Source organism: Ptychodera flava, chromosome 19 (assembly GCF_041260155.1).
Source record: "Ptychodera flava strain L36383 chromosome 19, AS_Pfla_20210202, whole genome shotgun sequence".
Lineage (NCBI taxonomy): Eukaryota > Metazoa > Hemichordata > Enteropneusta > Ptychoderidae > Ptychodera > Ptychodera flava.
This window is the reverse complement of record NC_091946.1, coordinates 14,797,888-14,814,618: the sequence shown is the minus strand read 5'-3', so window position 1 is coordinate 14,814,618 and position 16,731 is coordinate 14,797,888. Positions and strand designations below refer to the sequence as shown.

General features: G+C 40.5%; 4 protein-coding genes and 1 non-coding gene across 5 annotated transcripts; all 5 read left to right on the top strand.

Moving 5' to 3' along the window:
• The first annotated feature begins 2,298 nt into the window (after positions 1 to 2,298).
• LOC139118660 (uncharacterized) lies at positions 2,299 to 4,865 on the top strand. The gene is made up of 2 exons (XM_070682077.1): positions 2,299 to 2,387; positions 2,527 to 4,865. Exon 2 carries the CDS (start codon positions 2,648 to 2,650, stop codon positions 3,728 to 3,730), a length of 1,083 nt encoding a protein of 360 aa, XP_070538178.1. The 5' UTR covers positions 2,299 to 2,387; positions 2,527 to 2,647; the 3' UTR covers positions 3,731 to 4,865.
• A 522-nt stretch (positions 4,866 to 5,387) lies between these two features.
• Positions 5,388 to 5,873, top strand: LOC139118047 (uncharacterized). Its single transcript, XM_070681343.1, has one exon. It carries the CDS (start codon positions 5,388 to 5,390, stop codon positions 5,871 to 5,873), a length of 486 nt encoding a protein of 161 aa, XP_070537444.1.
• Positions 5,874 to 6,328: 455 nt separating this feature from the next.
• Positions 6,329 to 7,480, top strand: LOC139118046 (uncharacterized). Its single transcript, XM_070681342.1, has one exon. The coding sequence runs from the start codon at positions 6,329 to 6,331 to the stop codon at positions 7,478 to 7,480; it is 1,152 nt and encodes a 383-aa protein (XP_070537443.1).
• Positions 7,481 to 7,553: 73 nt separating this feature from the next.
• On the top strand, positions 7,554 to 8,543 carry LOC139118045 (uncharacterized). Its single transcript, XM_070681340.1, has one exon. The coding sequence runs from the start codon at positions 7,554 to 7,556 to the stop codon at positions 8,541 to 8,543; it is 990 nt and encodes a 329-aa protein (XP_070537441.1).
• A 7,903-nt stretch (positions 8,544 to 16,446) lies between these two features.
• On the top strand, positions 16,447 to 16,577 carry Trnal-caa (transfer RNA leucine (anticodon CAA)). The gene is made up of 2 exons: positions 16,447 to 16,484; positions 16,532 to 16,577. It is a non-coding gene; the product is annotated as a tRNA-Leu (tRNA).
• Positions 16,578 to 16,731: the final 154 nt, after the last annotated feature.

Below are 16,731 nucleotides of genomic sequence, written 5' to 3'. Positions count from 1 at the left end.
CCTTTTATGAAGATCTAGGACAAGAGTATCTCCCTCCTTAGTTACTTCCTGAGTGTAAAATCATTTGTAGACCAATATGGATTATATATAAGTATATTATGGTACCTATCGGATATGAGCTTGATCTGATTCCCGTGTCTGATCTGTGAGAGTACAATTGATATACAATCCAAAGCGCCCTGAATCAGCTTTTACCCCCACGACATCCTTTAAGAAGCAGGTCGTTCGACCGTTGTACGGTGTAATGTACATGGTACGTTGGTCCAGGGTTAATAACCTTATGCCATCTTGATAGCTTAAAATGCGTCCACTATCAATACTGTACATGCTTTTGAGCAGTTATTTCGTAATTACTATAATTCTACTCAAAGGCTTCGTTTGGTACAAAAGGGTACCGATTGCCTCATTCCCTATTTTACAATCAAGATTACAACGGGTTACTCTACACAGCCCGGATATACTGGATTTTTTATACTGGATTACCCAATAATGAAGACAGTTGAGCTTCGAACAGCTGCCCTCTCTCAGGGACAATTTCTTCCCCGAACAAATGCCTTCGATAATGTCGATATTCTGTCCTAAATTGTCGCTGACGACGTCGAAAACTGTAGTGCAGTAACTATTTTCTGAAACGGTCGCTACCGATGTCGAGTCTCTGATTCTGTCAGTGTAGATCTCGAAAATAACATCACAAATATGCTATAAGCTTAAGGATAGTGAGCCTCGTGCGAGACTTTGAAAACAACAATCAACATGCTTAACTTTTTCGGGAGAATAGCCGACATCATCATTTAGAATATACCATTTGTAAATGTTGTTAAATATGGATGCATCCAGGTTCGTCTTAAATGAATTTGAAAACTATAGATGAAGTGCTCTCTAATTATCAAACGTAAAGAAACTGATACCATTGTCATATCAAATGTTCATTTTGACATTTGGGCAAAAGTGTTAACGTCAATAATTGTTTTGTGAATCACAATGAGTAAAAATATGTAAATGAATAATTTATTTTGTAGTATAAAAACCTGAAAAAATAAAATAACTACTTACATACGTTTGAATATGAAAATGTCTCTTTTTTCACGAAAGTTTACCTGTTGTCAAGGTGCAACTGACCGACGAGGGCAGTTGTCCATTGACTTCTTGCCATTAGTTTGACATACATCACTGTTGACACCCTGAAAAGTTTTATTTGGTTGTCTCTTTTTCAGTTGATATTTCAGTGTTGTACTCATTTGAATGAAATATTCCTTGATAGTTTATGCATTTAAAATAGCTATCACATATCCAATGGAACAAATGAAGGCGCAGCAAGTGTCTCTAATAATTGAGAATCATGACAAATACAGTTCACAGTGTAAACGAGTACAATATATGCCCTTGGTTAAGAATATATGCCTTTCATACCACCGGTAGTTCACAGTTCATACGTGAGAACGCCGCCATAGTCTTGTATCTGAAAAGTCATGACATTATTTCAGATGAAAGTCGTGTTAACGGATTGTTGTTTTGAAACGTCATAATAAATTGTACAAAAATATGAATTAGAGTTAGACATGTTACGTTCAAAATGTAATATGACAAAACAGACCCTGGAGAAAAACGTCTTTCTCGAAGATCTATGGACAAAAGACGAAATTCCAGGTCGGCATCAGGTATCTATGGGGTGAAAGTTCACGTGAGGTCAAAAAGAGAAACAGTCAGCTTTCACATTTTAATAAGTAGGCCGCCATTACAACACCGCATAAAACGTTGTGGATTCGTTTGAACACGATCCCCCGTGCTTTAAAGTACCTCTGCCAGACGTTCGACTTAGCCAGATTCTTCAGTTATGATGTCAACGACAACTCATGGGCGTCATTGGCACTGAATTTAACATGTACCTTGGGACAATTTCCGACAAGTAAGTTCTGTAGTACCACTCCTCGATTAGCCTAAGGTGTGACGTCGCCATAACTAAATATGTGCAGATAGTTTTAAGTACTTGCACTGAATGACGTAGAAACATCAAGAAGCGGTGTAAGACCACGGTGACTTCACACCTCCTGCTATTAAGTACTTACGTCGCATTTTGGGCAAAGGTGCGGGATATTGCCGTGTTGTGGACTGGCCCACACATATTATACCGAAACTTGGCAGGTAAGTCAAAAGACGACGGATATGCCTTGTGTAACGAATGACAATGAACACTGCATTGATATGAACTGAACTGAATTGAAGTAGTTTGCATTAGAGCGCCCTCTACATTAACCTTGAAAGACAAGATCATTATCATGTTCTCTTGAGACAATAGAACGAGTGCCCGCCTAAACACCGGCCTCAACATCGAAGGTACTTTGATGCCAAAATAACCCATGAATTCACCCTCCGACCCAGGAATAGAGGTGCGTATTGAAATAGTAATTGATTTTAGTATTGATTGATTTATAGTTGAGTTTGTAGTTGTAGAACTTTCCGAGTTTTCTTGACTTTAATAGTTGTAGAGAGTTTCTTACATAGATTATGTTAATGTTTGTCCTACAGTTTTTACGTTAACAATGTCGATGAATAAAACTGAATATTGGTAATCTGAAGAACTGTGTTGAGCCAATATATACCCGCAACAGTCAAAACTCTACCCTGTGGAATCATCGATATTCAACGAATGATGGCATCTGCAAAAAGATATCCACCCCTATACAGTAGGTATGGACGTCAGATTAAGCTGACTGCAAGAGCCCTGGCAAATGCCACGAAGAAGATTTCCAAGGACTTTGACCACTCATACAAACGCCTCTATGATGTAATGCAAGACACGTATGGCCTGGTCATGACAGGTGAGGATACTACACGTGTTAAAGAAAACTATGATAAGTGGCTACCACTGCTAGACAGATACTACCAGTCTGAATCAGAATTTCTTGCAATGCTGGATGAACAAGAACTGAAAGAGCTTGAGACACAGTTGCATGTGAGACAGGGAGACATTGAAACTTTCCAGTCTTTTGTCACTGACATGTTGAAGACTGCACAAGTCAAACAAGAGCCAGATAACGCTGAACACGTTACGCCAGTGAAACAGATGAGTGCGCATTCCACGCATTCCAGCAACAGTGTTGAGAGATTGCGAGGTGTTGACATAAGGAAGTCAGACTTAGCAGACAGCGTTGCACTACCCAAAGACAAAGAACAGCTGGGCATACAGATGAAAGAGATTGAACTTCAAATAAAGACAGCAATGTTAGAGTTTGAAGGAATGAAGGCGGACTTGAGAAAGGAAATCAAGAAGGCTAAAAGAAGAAATACTGGACTTCCAGTATACAGTGATGATGAAATAGACCGTCAAAGTGGGTGCAGCTCAAAGTACTCTGATTCTGTTTCCTCCCGTGAGACTGTCCTATACTCTAGCCGAGACAGTGTAAACCCAAAACACACTGAGCCAAAGACTACAGAGAGTAAACCTATGATGTCACCAAGTCGCCATGGAGACAGAGAGGAGTTTTCCTTTACCGCAAAGGAATTAAACAAGCTCTTGAACAATCAAAGTGATGAACTCCCAAGAAAGGAGCCAAGCGTCTTCAGTGGTTCTGTGTATGATTACCCAATGTGGAAAAAATCATTTGACGCATTGATCGAGAGGAAGGTATCTGTAGCTGCCGATAGACTGTATTATCTAGGCAGGTACACTTCCGGTGAAACAAAGGAAGCTATCAAGTGTTTGCTTTTACAAGACACATATGAAGCATAAGAAGCTACCAGCTGATCGCTATGGCAACAAAATGGCCGTTGCAGAGATGTATAGGAAGAAGATCCATGACTGGCCCCAATAAAGAATAGAGATGGTCCAGAGCTGCGGAAATTTGCTGACTACCTGCAACAATGCCAGTAAGCAATGTCAACGATGCGATACCTGAAGGTTTTGCATGATCCTGAGGAGCACGAGAAAATACTGCGAAAACTCCCAAGACATATAGTCGATAGATGGGACCGCTACTTTTACAAGCAGACGAAGGGTTCCGATGTTGATCTGCATGATGATGATGGAGACAACCCGTACGGAAGTTACCCATCATTCTCCAAGCTTTGTGACTTCTTGAAGGAAGAGGCTGAAATTGTTTGCGGTCCAAAAAACTGCAGGACAGAAGACAGTACCAGGACGACAGCTGAGAAGCCAACGAAGAGTAAACAAAACGCTGCCAGAATCTTCAAAACTGGCACAGAAGAGAGCAAACAGCGCCCTCAACCGAAGCAGAGTTCAACTTCTTCCAAGAACACTAACACTAGTAACAAACCTTGTGTTGTTTGCAAAGGACAACATAACATCGAGTCTTGTGACGATTACCTGAAGATGACCTAAAATGACAGACAAGCTTTAGTGATGTTGAAAGGCCTGTGTATGACCTGCCTGAGATGGGGACACAGACGACGCGAATGTCGAAGTAAGAAGGTATGCGGTACTTGTGGACAAGGCCACCATACCACACTACATGATGATCCCTCCAGTGAGAAGAATCCAGACACCAACCAAGCTTCCCAGAAAACAGAGGTGAAACAAGAAACCGCCGTTTCACACTGAGTAGAGGTCAACAAAGATTATACCGGTACATGTTTCCATTCACTCATTGTGCCTGTATACCTACATCACAAGAAGACACCGGCTACACAAACACTCGTGTACGCCCTGCTCGATCCACAATCTGACTCCTGTTTCATAACAGAAGACGCCCTGAGCAAGATGAAGGTGAAAGGTCGTGAAGTACAATTGAAACTATCCACCATGTCGGATGATAACTTAGTGGTCTCGTGCAAGAAAATCGACGATTTAGTCATCAAGGATCTGGACGCCACAACCGAACTAAACCTGCCCAGTGTTTACACAAGGAATGTCATTCCAGCCAGCCACGACCAGATTCCAAAGCCAGAGACACTGAGACAATGGCCACACCTACATGAAGTTGCCGTGAAATGTTATACTTGGCGAAGACGACGCTCCCTATGCAGTCAAGACTATTCTTGGATGGGGTGTTATCGGCATCGTGAACAAGTCAATGAACTACAACGACGTACGTGCATGCAGACTTGTCAATACAGAAGAAAGAAGGTATCACTTTGCCTTCAGAACACAGACGAAAGAACTCAGTCCAGCCCAGGTGAAGCAAATGTTCGAGCTCGACTTCAGCGAAGGGAAGATTGATGAAAAGGTATCGATTCAAGACAGATGATTCCTGACAAAGGTACGTGAAGGAATCCGCCAAAGAGATGACGGACACTTTGAAATTCCCCTTCCATTCAAACAAGATGAAGTTAAGTTACCAGATAACAGACCTTTAGCTGATAAACGCTTGGCTAGATTGAAGAACAGACTGATGACGGATAAGTAGTATAAGTCCGATTATATTACCTTCATGAGTGACATCATAGACAAAGGGTATGCAGAAAAGGTACCCACCGATGACGAGCCCCAGACAGACGGTCGACGATGGTACATTCCACATCACGGCGTGTATCACCCGAAGAAGCCAGGTAAAATACGAGTGGTATTTGACTGCAGCGCCGAATATCACAGAGAGACACTGAACAGCCACCTGCTTCAAGGACCAGATCTGACAAACGAGTTGATCGGAGTTTTGTGTCGCTTCAGACAAGAACCGATAGCATTCACTTGCGACATTGAAGCGATGTTCCACCAAGTTGGAGTTGATGTTAAACACCGTGATTACCTGAGATTTCTTTGGTACGAGAACGGCAACCTTGATAACGAGCCCACCGAATATAGAATGACAGTGCACCTGTTTGGAGCAACGTCCTCACCAGGCTGTGTAAACTTCGCCCTCAAGACGACAGCTGACCTTATGAAAAGGATTACGGTAAAGATGCCGCCGACTTCGTAAGAAGAGACTTCTACGTCGACGATGGGTTGAAGTCAGTCCGAGAGCCATCCGAGGCAATTAACCTGATTGAGAGCAGCTGACAACTGTGTGAGAGAGGCGGCTTCAATTTGCACTAGTACATATCGAACAACAGGGAAGTCATCGATAGTATTCTCCCAGCACAACGAGCTAAGGACATACAAACCATTGACCTTCGTTGCCAGAATCTACCGATCGAGCGCACACTGGGTGTGCAATGGTGTGTCCAGTCCGACACTTTCCCGTTTTTGAGTCCAGCTGAAGGACAAACCACTGACGAGACGAGGCATCTTATCGACAGTGAGTTCGGTTTATGATCCCCTCGGACTTGTATCCCCACTTATCCTCGGAGGCAGACACATACTGCAAGAACTATGCAAAGACGGTGCCAACTGGGATGATCCAATACCAAAAAACACCATGATTAAGTGGGAAAGATGGAGAAGAGACTACTTCTTCCTTCAAGTTTGAAGATACCAAGATGTTACAAGCCTAACAACTTCGGTAAATTGAAGAAAGCAGAACTACACCATTTCTCTGATGCCAGCCATTACGGGTACGGCCAATGTAGTTACCTGCGACTCATCGATGATGAAGACAGAGTTTCAAGTTCTCTCGTCATGGGAAAATCCAGAGTGGTTCCAACCAAACCAATGACAGTTCCACGATTGGAGCTTACAGCAGCTGTTATTTCAGCCAGAGTTGGCGCCTTTGTGAGAGACAACCTACAATATGAAGATGTCAGCCACACATACTACACCGATAGTAATGCAGTATTAGGCTTCATCAACAATGAAGCAAAGCGTTTCCACATCTTTGTAGCAAATCGAGTTCAACTGATCCGAAAACATTCGTCCCCAGACCAGTGGAGACACGTCGATACCAAGAGAAATCCAGCAGACCTGGCTTCAAGAGGTATGACTGCAGACGAGCTACTTACTAGTACTCTATGGTGGAAAGGACCGGCTTTCCTGACTGATATTGATCTGCAGCAGACATCCCAAGAAATACCTGAACTCGATACCAACGGTCCTGAAGTGAAGAAAGAAGCAACAGTCCTCGCTTCACAAACAAACGAAGATTATGCCGACGTACTGACAAGGTTAGAGTACTTTTCCAGTTGGCATAGAGCCAAGAGAGCGATAGCAGCGTGTATGCAGTTCAGAGAGAAACTACAGAAGCGCAGCGTAAAGAAACCGAAGAAATGTGAAGATAAGGAGACCCTGAAGAAAATGATTGAAAGCGACTATATACCAGTCGACGTTGAAGCAATGCGCAAGGCAGAGCAATTCATCATAAAATTGGTGCAAAAGAAAACTCTCGCCCAAGAGATCCTGACCCTCCCACCAAAGAGAAAGGAAGAGGACGAAGCAAAGAATCCTCGATCTCCCGTGAAGAAGACGAGCCCCCTCTACCGCCTTGATCCATATCTTGACAAGGATGGAATTGTTCGAGTTGGCGGTAGAATTCGACGAGCAAATCTTCCACGAGAAATAACCCACCCTGTGTTGCTGCCAAAACAAGAACACATCACGAAGTTAGTGATTTCTCATTACCATGAGAAGATAGGCATCCAGGATGCGGTATGACAATGAATGAGATACGTTCGTCCGGGTATTGGATAACTGCGTCCATGGCCGCCGTAAGCTCCCACATATGGAAATGTGTAAGATGCAGAAAGCTGCGGAGACCTACCCAACTACAGCGAATGTCAGACCTACCAAAAGACAGGCTAGAACCAGCCCCACCATTCACCTACAGCGCAGTGGACTATTTCGGTCCATTCTACGTGAAAGAAAAACGAAAGGAAAAGAAAAGATATGGCGTGCTATTCACCTTGCGAACACATTGAACACCGATTCATTTCTCAATGCATACCGTCGTTTTGTTTGTCGACGAGGTCCAGTCCGACAGTTGCGATCCAACCAAGGAACGAACTTTGTTGGTGCCAAGGGAGAATTAGCCGCCGCACTAGCAGAGATGGATAAAGATAAGATCAGACAAGAGTTACTGAAGGATAACTGCGATTGGATAAAATTCGAAATGAACATTCCCTACTCCAGTCATATGGGAGGAGTGTGGGAAAGAATGATAAGATCAGCGAGGAACGCCCTGACAAGTCTAATGGTAAACCACGCTTATCGACTTGACGACGAGTTACTGAGAACCTTCCTCGTAGAAGCAGAAGCGATAGTCAACAGTCGCCCACTGACCTACAACGATGTGAGTTCAGCCGACTCATTAGAACCCCTATCTCCAAGTCAATTACTGACACTGAAGCCAAAGGTGGTTTTACCTCCCCCAGGCAATTTCGAGAAAGCAGATATGTATTGCCATCGTCGTTGGAGACGTGTGCAGTATCTTGCCGACGAATTTTGGAGAAGATGGAAAACAGAATTCCTACCAACCCAGCAACAGCGAAAGAAGTGGGTTGCTACCACACCAAATCTCCAGAAGGATGATATTGTCTTGGTGGTTGATGAGAAAACACCCCGATGCCAGTGGCCAATAGCACGTGTTGTGGAAACCTTTCCAGGAGAAGACGGTCTTGTGAGAAAAGTTCGACTGCGCGTTGGACAATCAACATATGATAGACCAATCCACAAACTTGTGCTACTGATGAACCGAGGCAGCCCCATTGAGGAGTCTTGATTTGATTTGATTTGATTTGAATTTATCTGAATCTATTACTCGATAGTATAGTGAAACTTTGATAGATGTAGTAAAAAAAAATTGACACACTTTACCTTTTGCTTTTCCTTATTAGTTAGGGACCATTTTGATAAGTTTAGGTAAATTGCTTCCAATTTAGGGGAGCCATGTGACGAATGACACTGAACACTGCATTGATATGAACTGAACTGAATTGAAGTAGTTTGCATTAGAGCGCCCTCTACATTAACCTTGAAAGACAGGATCATTATCATGTTCTCTTGAGACAATAGAACGAGTGCCCGCCTAAACACCGGCCTCAACATCGATGGTACTTTGATGCCAAAATAACCCATGAATTCACCCTCCGACCAGGAATAGAGGTGCGTATTGAAATAGTAATTGATTTTAGTATTGATTGATTTATAGTTGAGTTTGTAGTTGTAGAACTTTCCGAGTTTTCTTGACTTTAATAGTTGTAGAGAGTTTCTTACATAGATTATGTTAATTTTTGTCCTACAGTTTTTACGTTAACAATGTCGATGAATAAAACTGAATATTGGTAATCTGAAGAACTGTGTTGAGCCAATATATACCCGCAACACCTTGCAAATCAAACATTCACCAAAATACATTATTGTCAAGTATCACTGTTAATACACTTAGAACTATCAAATTGGTAAGCAACTGTGTTAAATACCTTAAATACAAAGAATTTAAGCAATTTAATTATTGATTTACTCGTGTTTAGTTCCATAGGCTCTAACTCATTGGCTCAAAGTCAAATCTATGACTATCCTATCACAGCTTATGTACTGATGTGATTGAAAAGTGATTGTTTTGAAGTGCCAGCAAACTTATTGCCAATGCAGCGATTTAGGCATTCTGTCTGATATTTAGTTTTTGGAGTATTTTCAGTTTTTTCTCAGCCAACACGTACTACATAATTTGGATAAACTTGAATTAGCTCAGTTGTCGAAGTTGTGTGATGACATTCCAATATGGCAAATGCAGAATAGAATTGGTATCATCGTGCGAACATATTCAATTGACAGACTAAGGCTGCCTTTATAGGAAAATAATACATAATATTTCAAGTAAGGAAAGGACAGGCAGCTACTCTGCTAACACATCCTTTCTCAAATATTGACCAGATAGCCACAGTTTCTGAACTGTTTAAAAGTGACTGAAGAAACTATCCGCGAGCGAATTGAGATCACTACTGTGGTTCTTCAACCAAACATTGGCGCGCAGAAATAGGTTTTTACATACCTCGTTGTATATGGCTGATGAAATAAAAACATTGAAATAGATCGGCAATGTTGTGACTATACAGTGTTGTATCAACAATGAAATTGATATACAATGATTTGTATGGCGCAACGTTTTGAATTTGTGCTAGCTTTGCATGATAAAGGTTCATCAGGTTCGTTTGAGTGATGCCCCAGGGCAAGGTTCGACTGCTTGCATGAAATCATCCGTAAACACTGAATTTACCTGCTTATGCATACATGTATCCTACCACACTCTCAATGACATTTTGCCAAATTTAATCCAAGCAAGTCATGGTATCTATCTTAAGATTTCTAGGGAACAAGAAAAATGTGATTTTGGATATAGACATCCATCAATCATATTAGATCGTATTATTGAACATGTTATTTGGAATATTCTCCTCCTGCATTCAGAAGACAGCAAATTAATCCATTTCTACCCATCTTAAACGTATGTCCAAAAAATGTTTATCTTACCAATTTTGAAAGGTAATGGTAGATATACATAATTTAGTAATTGCTCTGGAATTAGTATGCACTTACAGGTTACATGGTATCACTGTTCTTAGCTTGAAACAATGATGATGTCTAGTAGGCATCTTGGACTAGGGAGCAACAGTGATGATTCATGAGATTCAGAGATGGATGGGGATGAGAGCTTACATGCCTTTAATGGTGTTGAACATCTCAAGAAGCATTGATAAAGGTGAGTAAAGTGTAAGCGACGGTGTCCATGGGAAGCATGTGCGATCATAGTGTAAGGTCATATGGGGAGTTACATTTTACGTAGCAGGAGCAGAGAGAACAACATTCAGGTGCCTGTATGCTAAAAGGTACAAGAGGCTTTAATCAACAGCTACAATGTATTTAGAAGAGCTTTTGTGATCAAAATATCGCTGCTTAGTGTGGAAATGTACGTGTGTGCTGTTAAGTAGGATTAAGGTCACCCTGAATATATGGAAAAACAGTAGCAAACGAATACAGAAAATTCCAGAGAGAGACAGGCAGATAGAGCGACAGAGAAACAGAGAGGTACAAACAGAAAGAGAAAATCAGAGACAGACAGACAACTAGAGACAAATTAGGACAGAAAGAGGAATATACCGATACCATTTGGTAGGCAGCAATTTTTGTGATAATAGTTTCATGAATGTTAAATACACAAAATGATTTACTTGTCCTCATTACTAAACATCTTGTTCATCATATGATACTTTTCGAGTGATGAAAATACTTTGCCGGGGCGTTGTCTCTATCAAGACGCTTAAGACAATGGAAAATCCTGATGAACTAATATTTGAACTACACGATATGAAAAATATCGGACACCAACGTCAGGTAGCTCGAGAAAATGTTCAAAAAATAATGAAACGGCACCTTGTCAAGAAAGTACGGCGTTATCAGGAGCGTCATCGAGGTAATTTAAGTATAGGCTTTGCTGAAGTACAACAGAATTAATTGTGTTCATCATGGAGAGATTTCAAAAATCTAGCGGGAATGAAAACTTTGAGTTCGGTAGTCGGTCATTAAGAACTTGTTGAAACGTTTACCAAATTTAGAGTACTTTGATAAGATGAATTCTCGAAACGTTTACATATACAGGCGCACTCCATATTTCAAACGATACGTACAGAACTGTCTTGTAAATCAGCTCTGGTTGTAAACATATTTATGGCGGGTAATAGTTTCTTTAGAAATCTTCTATTAGTACATCTTTATTCTAACCAGTGTTCTTTGCACTTCATCAGGCTCGAGCCCTTCATTTCAAGGTAGGCGATGTCGAAGTCTGTCAGACCTTGAGGAGCTTTTCAGCAGAGAATAATTTGGTAGGTAATTTTGGTCAGGACTTGATAAGCTTAATTTTCCTGTTTACACATAGGGCATTTTTCGAGCAAATCATTGTCGCTTTGTACTGTTCTAAACCATCTTGACGTGATGGCCACAAGTATATTCCTACGTTGGCCTGCATAAATATCAAATATCTTCAAACTTTAATTAAAACCATGATGAGACCTGTGGAACCGATGTGTTAATTTAAGCGCATTCTTGTCGCACAAGCGGGTGGTATTGAAAGTTGTCGATGTGAATCATGGGAAGTGTGAGGAATATAATACTGATGGTAAACGGACCTTGAACAGGAGTGATATAAAGCTTCCTTTAGGAGGAAAATGTTTCACTGATAAAATATACCATTGGAATCTCGTCTTATTTCTTCATGGACGACTTTTTAGCAATCCTTTTGAAATCATAAGAAAACCGGCGCTCACCGCATAGTTCCACCCGATAGTTCTATTAGATTGCGCAGACTGAAAGACTCCGCTGTGTTCAGCGGCCGATCACTTCATTGTTATTGTTGTTTTTTGTTTGTGTTCTTATGAAAACGTGCTAGTTTTGTTTGCAGAGCATGTGCATCTCCCAAAGTCCTCACTTTTCGCAGTTTCTACACATGGCTGCAATGTTTTTCGCAGTTGTCTTTGCAGAGTTTTTTCTTTAATTTTTTTGACGGCCATCCTACCAAATCCAGTAGTAACCAATGTAGGAACCACGGAAATGTAGTCACCAATTCAATAACCACATTGTTTATTCTCAATACAATATACAGATATTGACCACTGATCAATGTGTTGCCGTTACAGTGTATGTAAGTTTTCTTCATAAAGTGCTTTATTCCTTTTTAAAGTTCGCATCCTATTCTCTCTTTTTACAGAACTGGTAGCGAAGGTAGAATTGTCGCCCGTACAGTGTCTGATGTACTTAAGTGGAAAAGAGGCCCTTCTATCTGAAGTTTATAACATACTACGGTCAAACTGTAGAGATAAACGACAGCTATTGAATGAAGCGCTGACGGCCCACCAGGTCTACATCAAAGAAGTCATAAAATCGTCTGTCTTGGTGGTATTTGTGTGCAAGAGTTGGTCGGCTTTAATCTGCTTCAAGAAAGGGATGACGTCTGGTAACATTGGCAAAACCTTGACCGATATGCCTGTGACAGATAAGATAAGATCACTACTGAAGGGGAGTGGTTTTTATCCACAGATTGTGATCAGTGTTGACCGGTCATGTTTTGAAAAGGCAGAACAGTATTTTAAAGGTAAGTAGATATCACTTCCTATTATGTGTCGTTGGCGTGCTCAAATCAGAGGTATTGGCTAGAGTCATTTATAGCACTGTGCATTCACATTTCTGACTTTTCGTTTGGCATAGATATTTTGTTCTTCGTGAAGCAATATATTTGTAGAACAGGTTTCTAGTTCTGAATGACAACAGTCCCTCAATAGTCACGGACTATTCTGTAGACATAACAATGTAATCTGTCAGAGATTTTCGATAGCCATATGTCATTTGCCTTATTTTCAATCCATGCTGCCTGAGAAGCTCCCTGAGCGACGGGATTAGATATTTAGATGATAAACATAATATAGTGATACAACTGACGGAAGCAACAATATTTACAGTCAGCTATAATGTGTTGCAGCTTCATCAGGAATTAATGTTAATGCTTTTAAAAAGAAGTCTCGAAAACAGAGGTGAAAGGTAACAGTATGAACGTACTTGCACACCGATTGGGACTAATTTGGGACGATGGATGGTGAACTAATATCGGTTTAATCCGCGACTGTAAGCTCATCTGCGTTTCTTTTTTAAGTTATACGCTTGTTTTTATGAGTTATCTGTAAAATTGCAACATTCAGCTAATACTTTTGAGAAATTTGAAAAAATATGGATCCAATTATCCAAAATTAGTTCTAATCCTCTTTTGCAAAAGAAGGAAAACAAGGACAGAAATAAGACAGAAGAATTTACTAAATATATCGTCAATAAATCAATTGGCTAATGCAGATTACACTATATTTTGTGGTTCTTCTGTACAGACATGCAAGACCAAGCGACATTTGCAGCGGAGATAAAAGAAATACAGAGAATCGGACAGCTTGACGCTTCTTTGGCTCCACTAAATCTCATGGTGCGAAAACTACCGTCAATGAAATCGCTGAAAAGATTTAGAGCATTGGTGGGAGTTTTTCGAAAGGAATGTGCTGAGAAAAGCCAACTGCGCGGGCAAGTTGCTATTCTGAAACATGAAATGCATAAGCTATACTCATCTATTGAAAAGATAAAATCGCGAGCTGGAAAGATCGCCGACTACTTGCTTGAGATATCAATGCCGGGGCAATATCGTGACAGCCTGATGCGCGTGAATCAACGGGTAGGTGGGCACAGACTTCTGCTGGAGAACGTACCAGGTTGTCGTCCTTCTATGAGTGATTATGGAAAACTATGCTGAATGCCTACCAGTTGGCTAGTAATGAAACTGGCAATCGCCGAAAAGAATATGAAACAACAAAGTTCAAAGAACATCGGCGTTTTGTATGTCATAATCGCGCTGGTGACTGTTAAATTAAGTTCAATGTCTCCTACTCGAAGGAAAAGGGCGTGTGCCTTCGTTTGAATGTGACACTGAAGAATAATATTTCAAGTGGTTTTAGTGTGTAACTAGAGGTTATCCTGAAAGGTTTACGATGTTTGTAAGAAGGTAGATTCTAGAAGTGATATTTATTTTGAGTTTTGGTGAGAATGCGGTGCATGAATGGAATATGTTAACGTCTGACGGTCTTACGAATATTTTCAAGGTGGGGTGGTCATGCCTGTCGTGTAGTCATAGTAACACGCCGATGCGTACAATGTGTGTCATGTGTGTCGGACCTCGCCCGAAGACTTACAGGAGGCCTATCAATTACTTTGATTTACTCGAGCAGTGTTTAGATGAGATAAATGGTGATTTACTCGAACGAGGTAATGGTGCGGTACGAAATATAAAGTCATGGGAAGGCCGTTCTGTTTTGCCGTTCTGTACAGCTGTGAAAGACGAGTCAACTCTTCTGGATTTGACGCAAGAGGGCGTTGTAGAGTAGGCACTATTCGCAACAGGTGGACTAGAGGCTCAGCCGATGAGCAAATTCGGCGAACGTCTTGTACGTCTTTCACAATACACATCGCTGCAAGAACAGACTGTAATCGACGGCAAATACGTCGGGGTACGTTTTCAGTTTCGGGCACTTTTCATACATTCACAACGTCATAGTTCATGTAGTTAGATAAGTTTACTCCTCAAATAGCAGAAGATGCTCGTGCAGGAAGACATCACAGTTTACTTATACTTTTTCATTCAGGATTCATTTCTCGAAAATGTGACAATGTCAAATGATTGGAATTATCTGTACGCCTCAACACACTACGTCATCAATATTGCGAAAGTAATTTAACACCGTAACGTTTTCAACATTAGACAACTGAAGACACAGATTAGTTATTATATATTCCACAATGATAAAAGTAAGATAAACTTCGGAATCTTTTGAAAATATTGCACGTAATTTTCTCGTCTATCAATAGCTACACAGAGGATCTGTACAATCGTTTGCAAGAAAGATAGACAAAGGTACGTATATGATTAGTGTATGATTAATGTATTTATTTAGATCATTTCCATTCGTAGCAGGTTATGCCTTGATCTGAAAACAAATTAAAGAGGAAAGTCTTTCATATGAAATGTGAACGTATTAATACAATTTTTGATAGTCTACGATTAATTATCTACTATTTACCAAAATAAGATGGCCGCTTTTCGGTAATTTCGTTGATATCAAATTGCAGATACCTTCGATGTTTATATTGAGTATTCTGATAAAACTGACTTTGCATATGAAAACTATGTAGCAGAAAGCAGTGTTAAGGTTTTCTTTTCGCAAATATATGCTAAAAGGTACGTGAATCAGGCAAGGCTTATGGATCTTAGTTTATGCAGAACAAATTTCTATTGAAAGAAATACTCTGTCCAAATTACTTCGCAATCAGATGATTAGAATGTGCCTTGGAGCAGATATTTAAATTTTGTATTTACATTACTTTTCTAGAGTGTTGCTTGTGTGTTCTTATTATTTTAAAGCCTGTGCAACTGAATAAATTAAGATTCACCGTAACGTTTTTTTGAAAATTTAATTATTTTTCACATAGTAAACAAAGGGTATGGCGGCCGTTTTGATAATCAAAATATCAGTACATTTTATGTAGCCTAAGCCTTATTTCTCGCATCCAAAGCACTGAATTATATCAAGATCTTCATGATGCCCGGATCCAATACCGGGACTGCAGTATTAGTAGTAAATTGATCCTCTTCATACGAAGAGGCGCGCGAAGCCAACTGAATTGCTGTCTGCGTTTTTTCACTGATGTGTGTACTTCACTATATATGCTCGACAACAAGAGCTTGCTAAAGGGAACTCATTCAAGCTCGGCAATTTGTGTTCACTTCCCAATTATAGACGAAACATGCTATATTCGTAAAACTACACACAAGCTGAATAAAATAGTTGTCCTGTATCCTAGTTTTTATAAGCATGTGTCGGGTTTTTTTGCCCTACAAGAAGTAATTTCAGTACTCATATGTGAAGATGTTCAAATGAAACTTTATTATGATATGAAGGTCATTCGTTTAATAGGTCATTTTTATCACAAGGGTCCTTATTGATATTACCTAAAATTTACGATGTGGAAACGTCTCTTGGGTAAGCCTGAATAAGCTTAACGATACATAATGATTCATACAAATGACTGGCAGAATAAGCGAAGTCAGGATGGCCGAGCGGTCTAAGGCGCCAGACTCAAGCTCGAACACCTTCCCATCCCAATAATGGGTTCTCTAATGGCGGAGCGTTCTGGTCTCCAAATGGAGGCGTGGGTTCGAATCCCACTCCTGACACTCTTTTTGGAAAATGGCAACAGAAAGATCTTTTTGAGATTTTAAATTCCTCTACATGACTGGCATTGTGTGACGGTTTTTCCTATCAAAGATGTAACGATCTTGCTTTGCGTTTTCAAGGCCCACATTCAAAGGTGTATGTACATTAGGTATT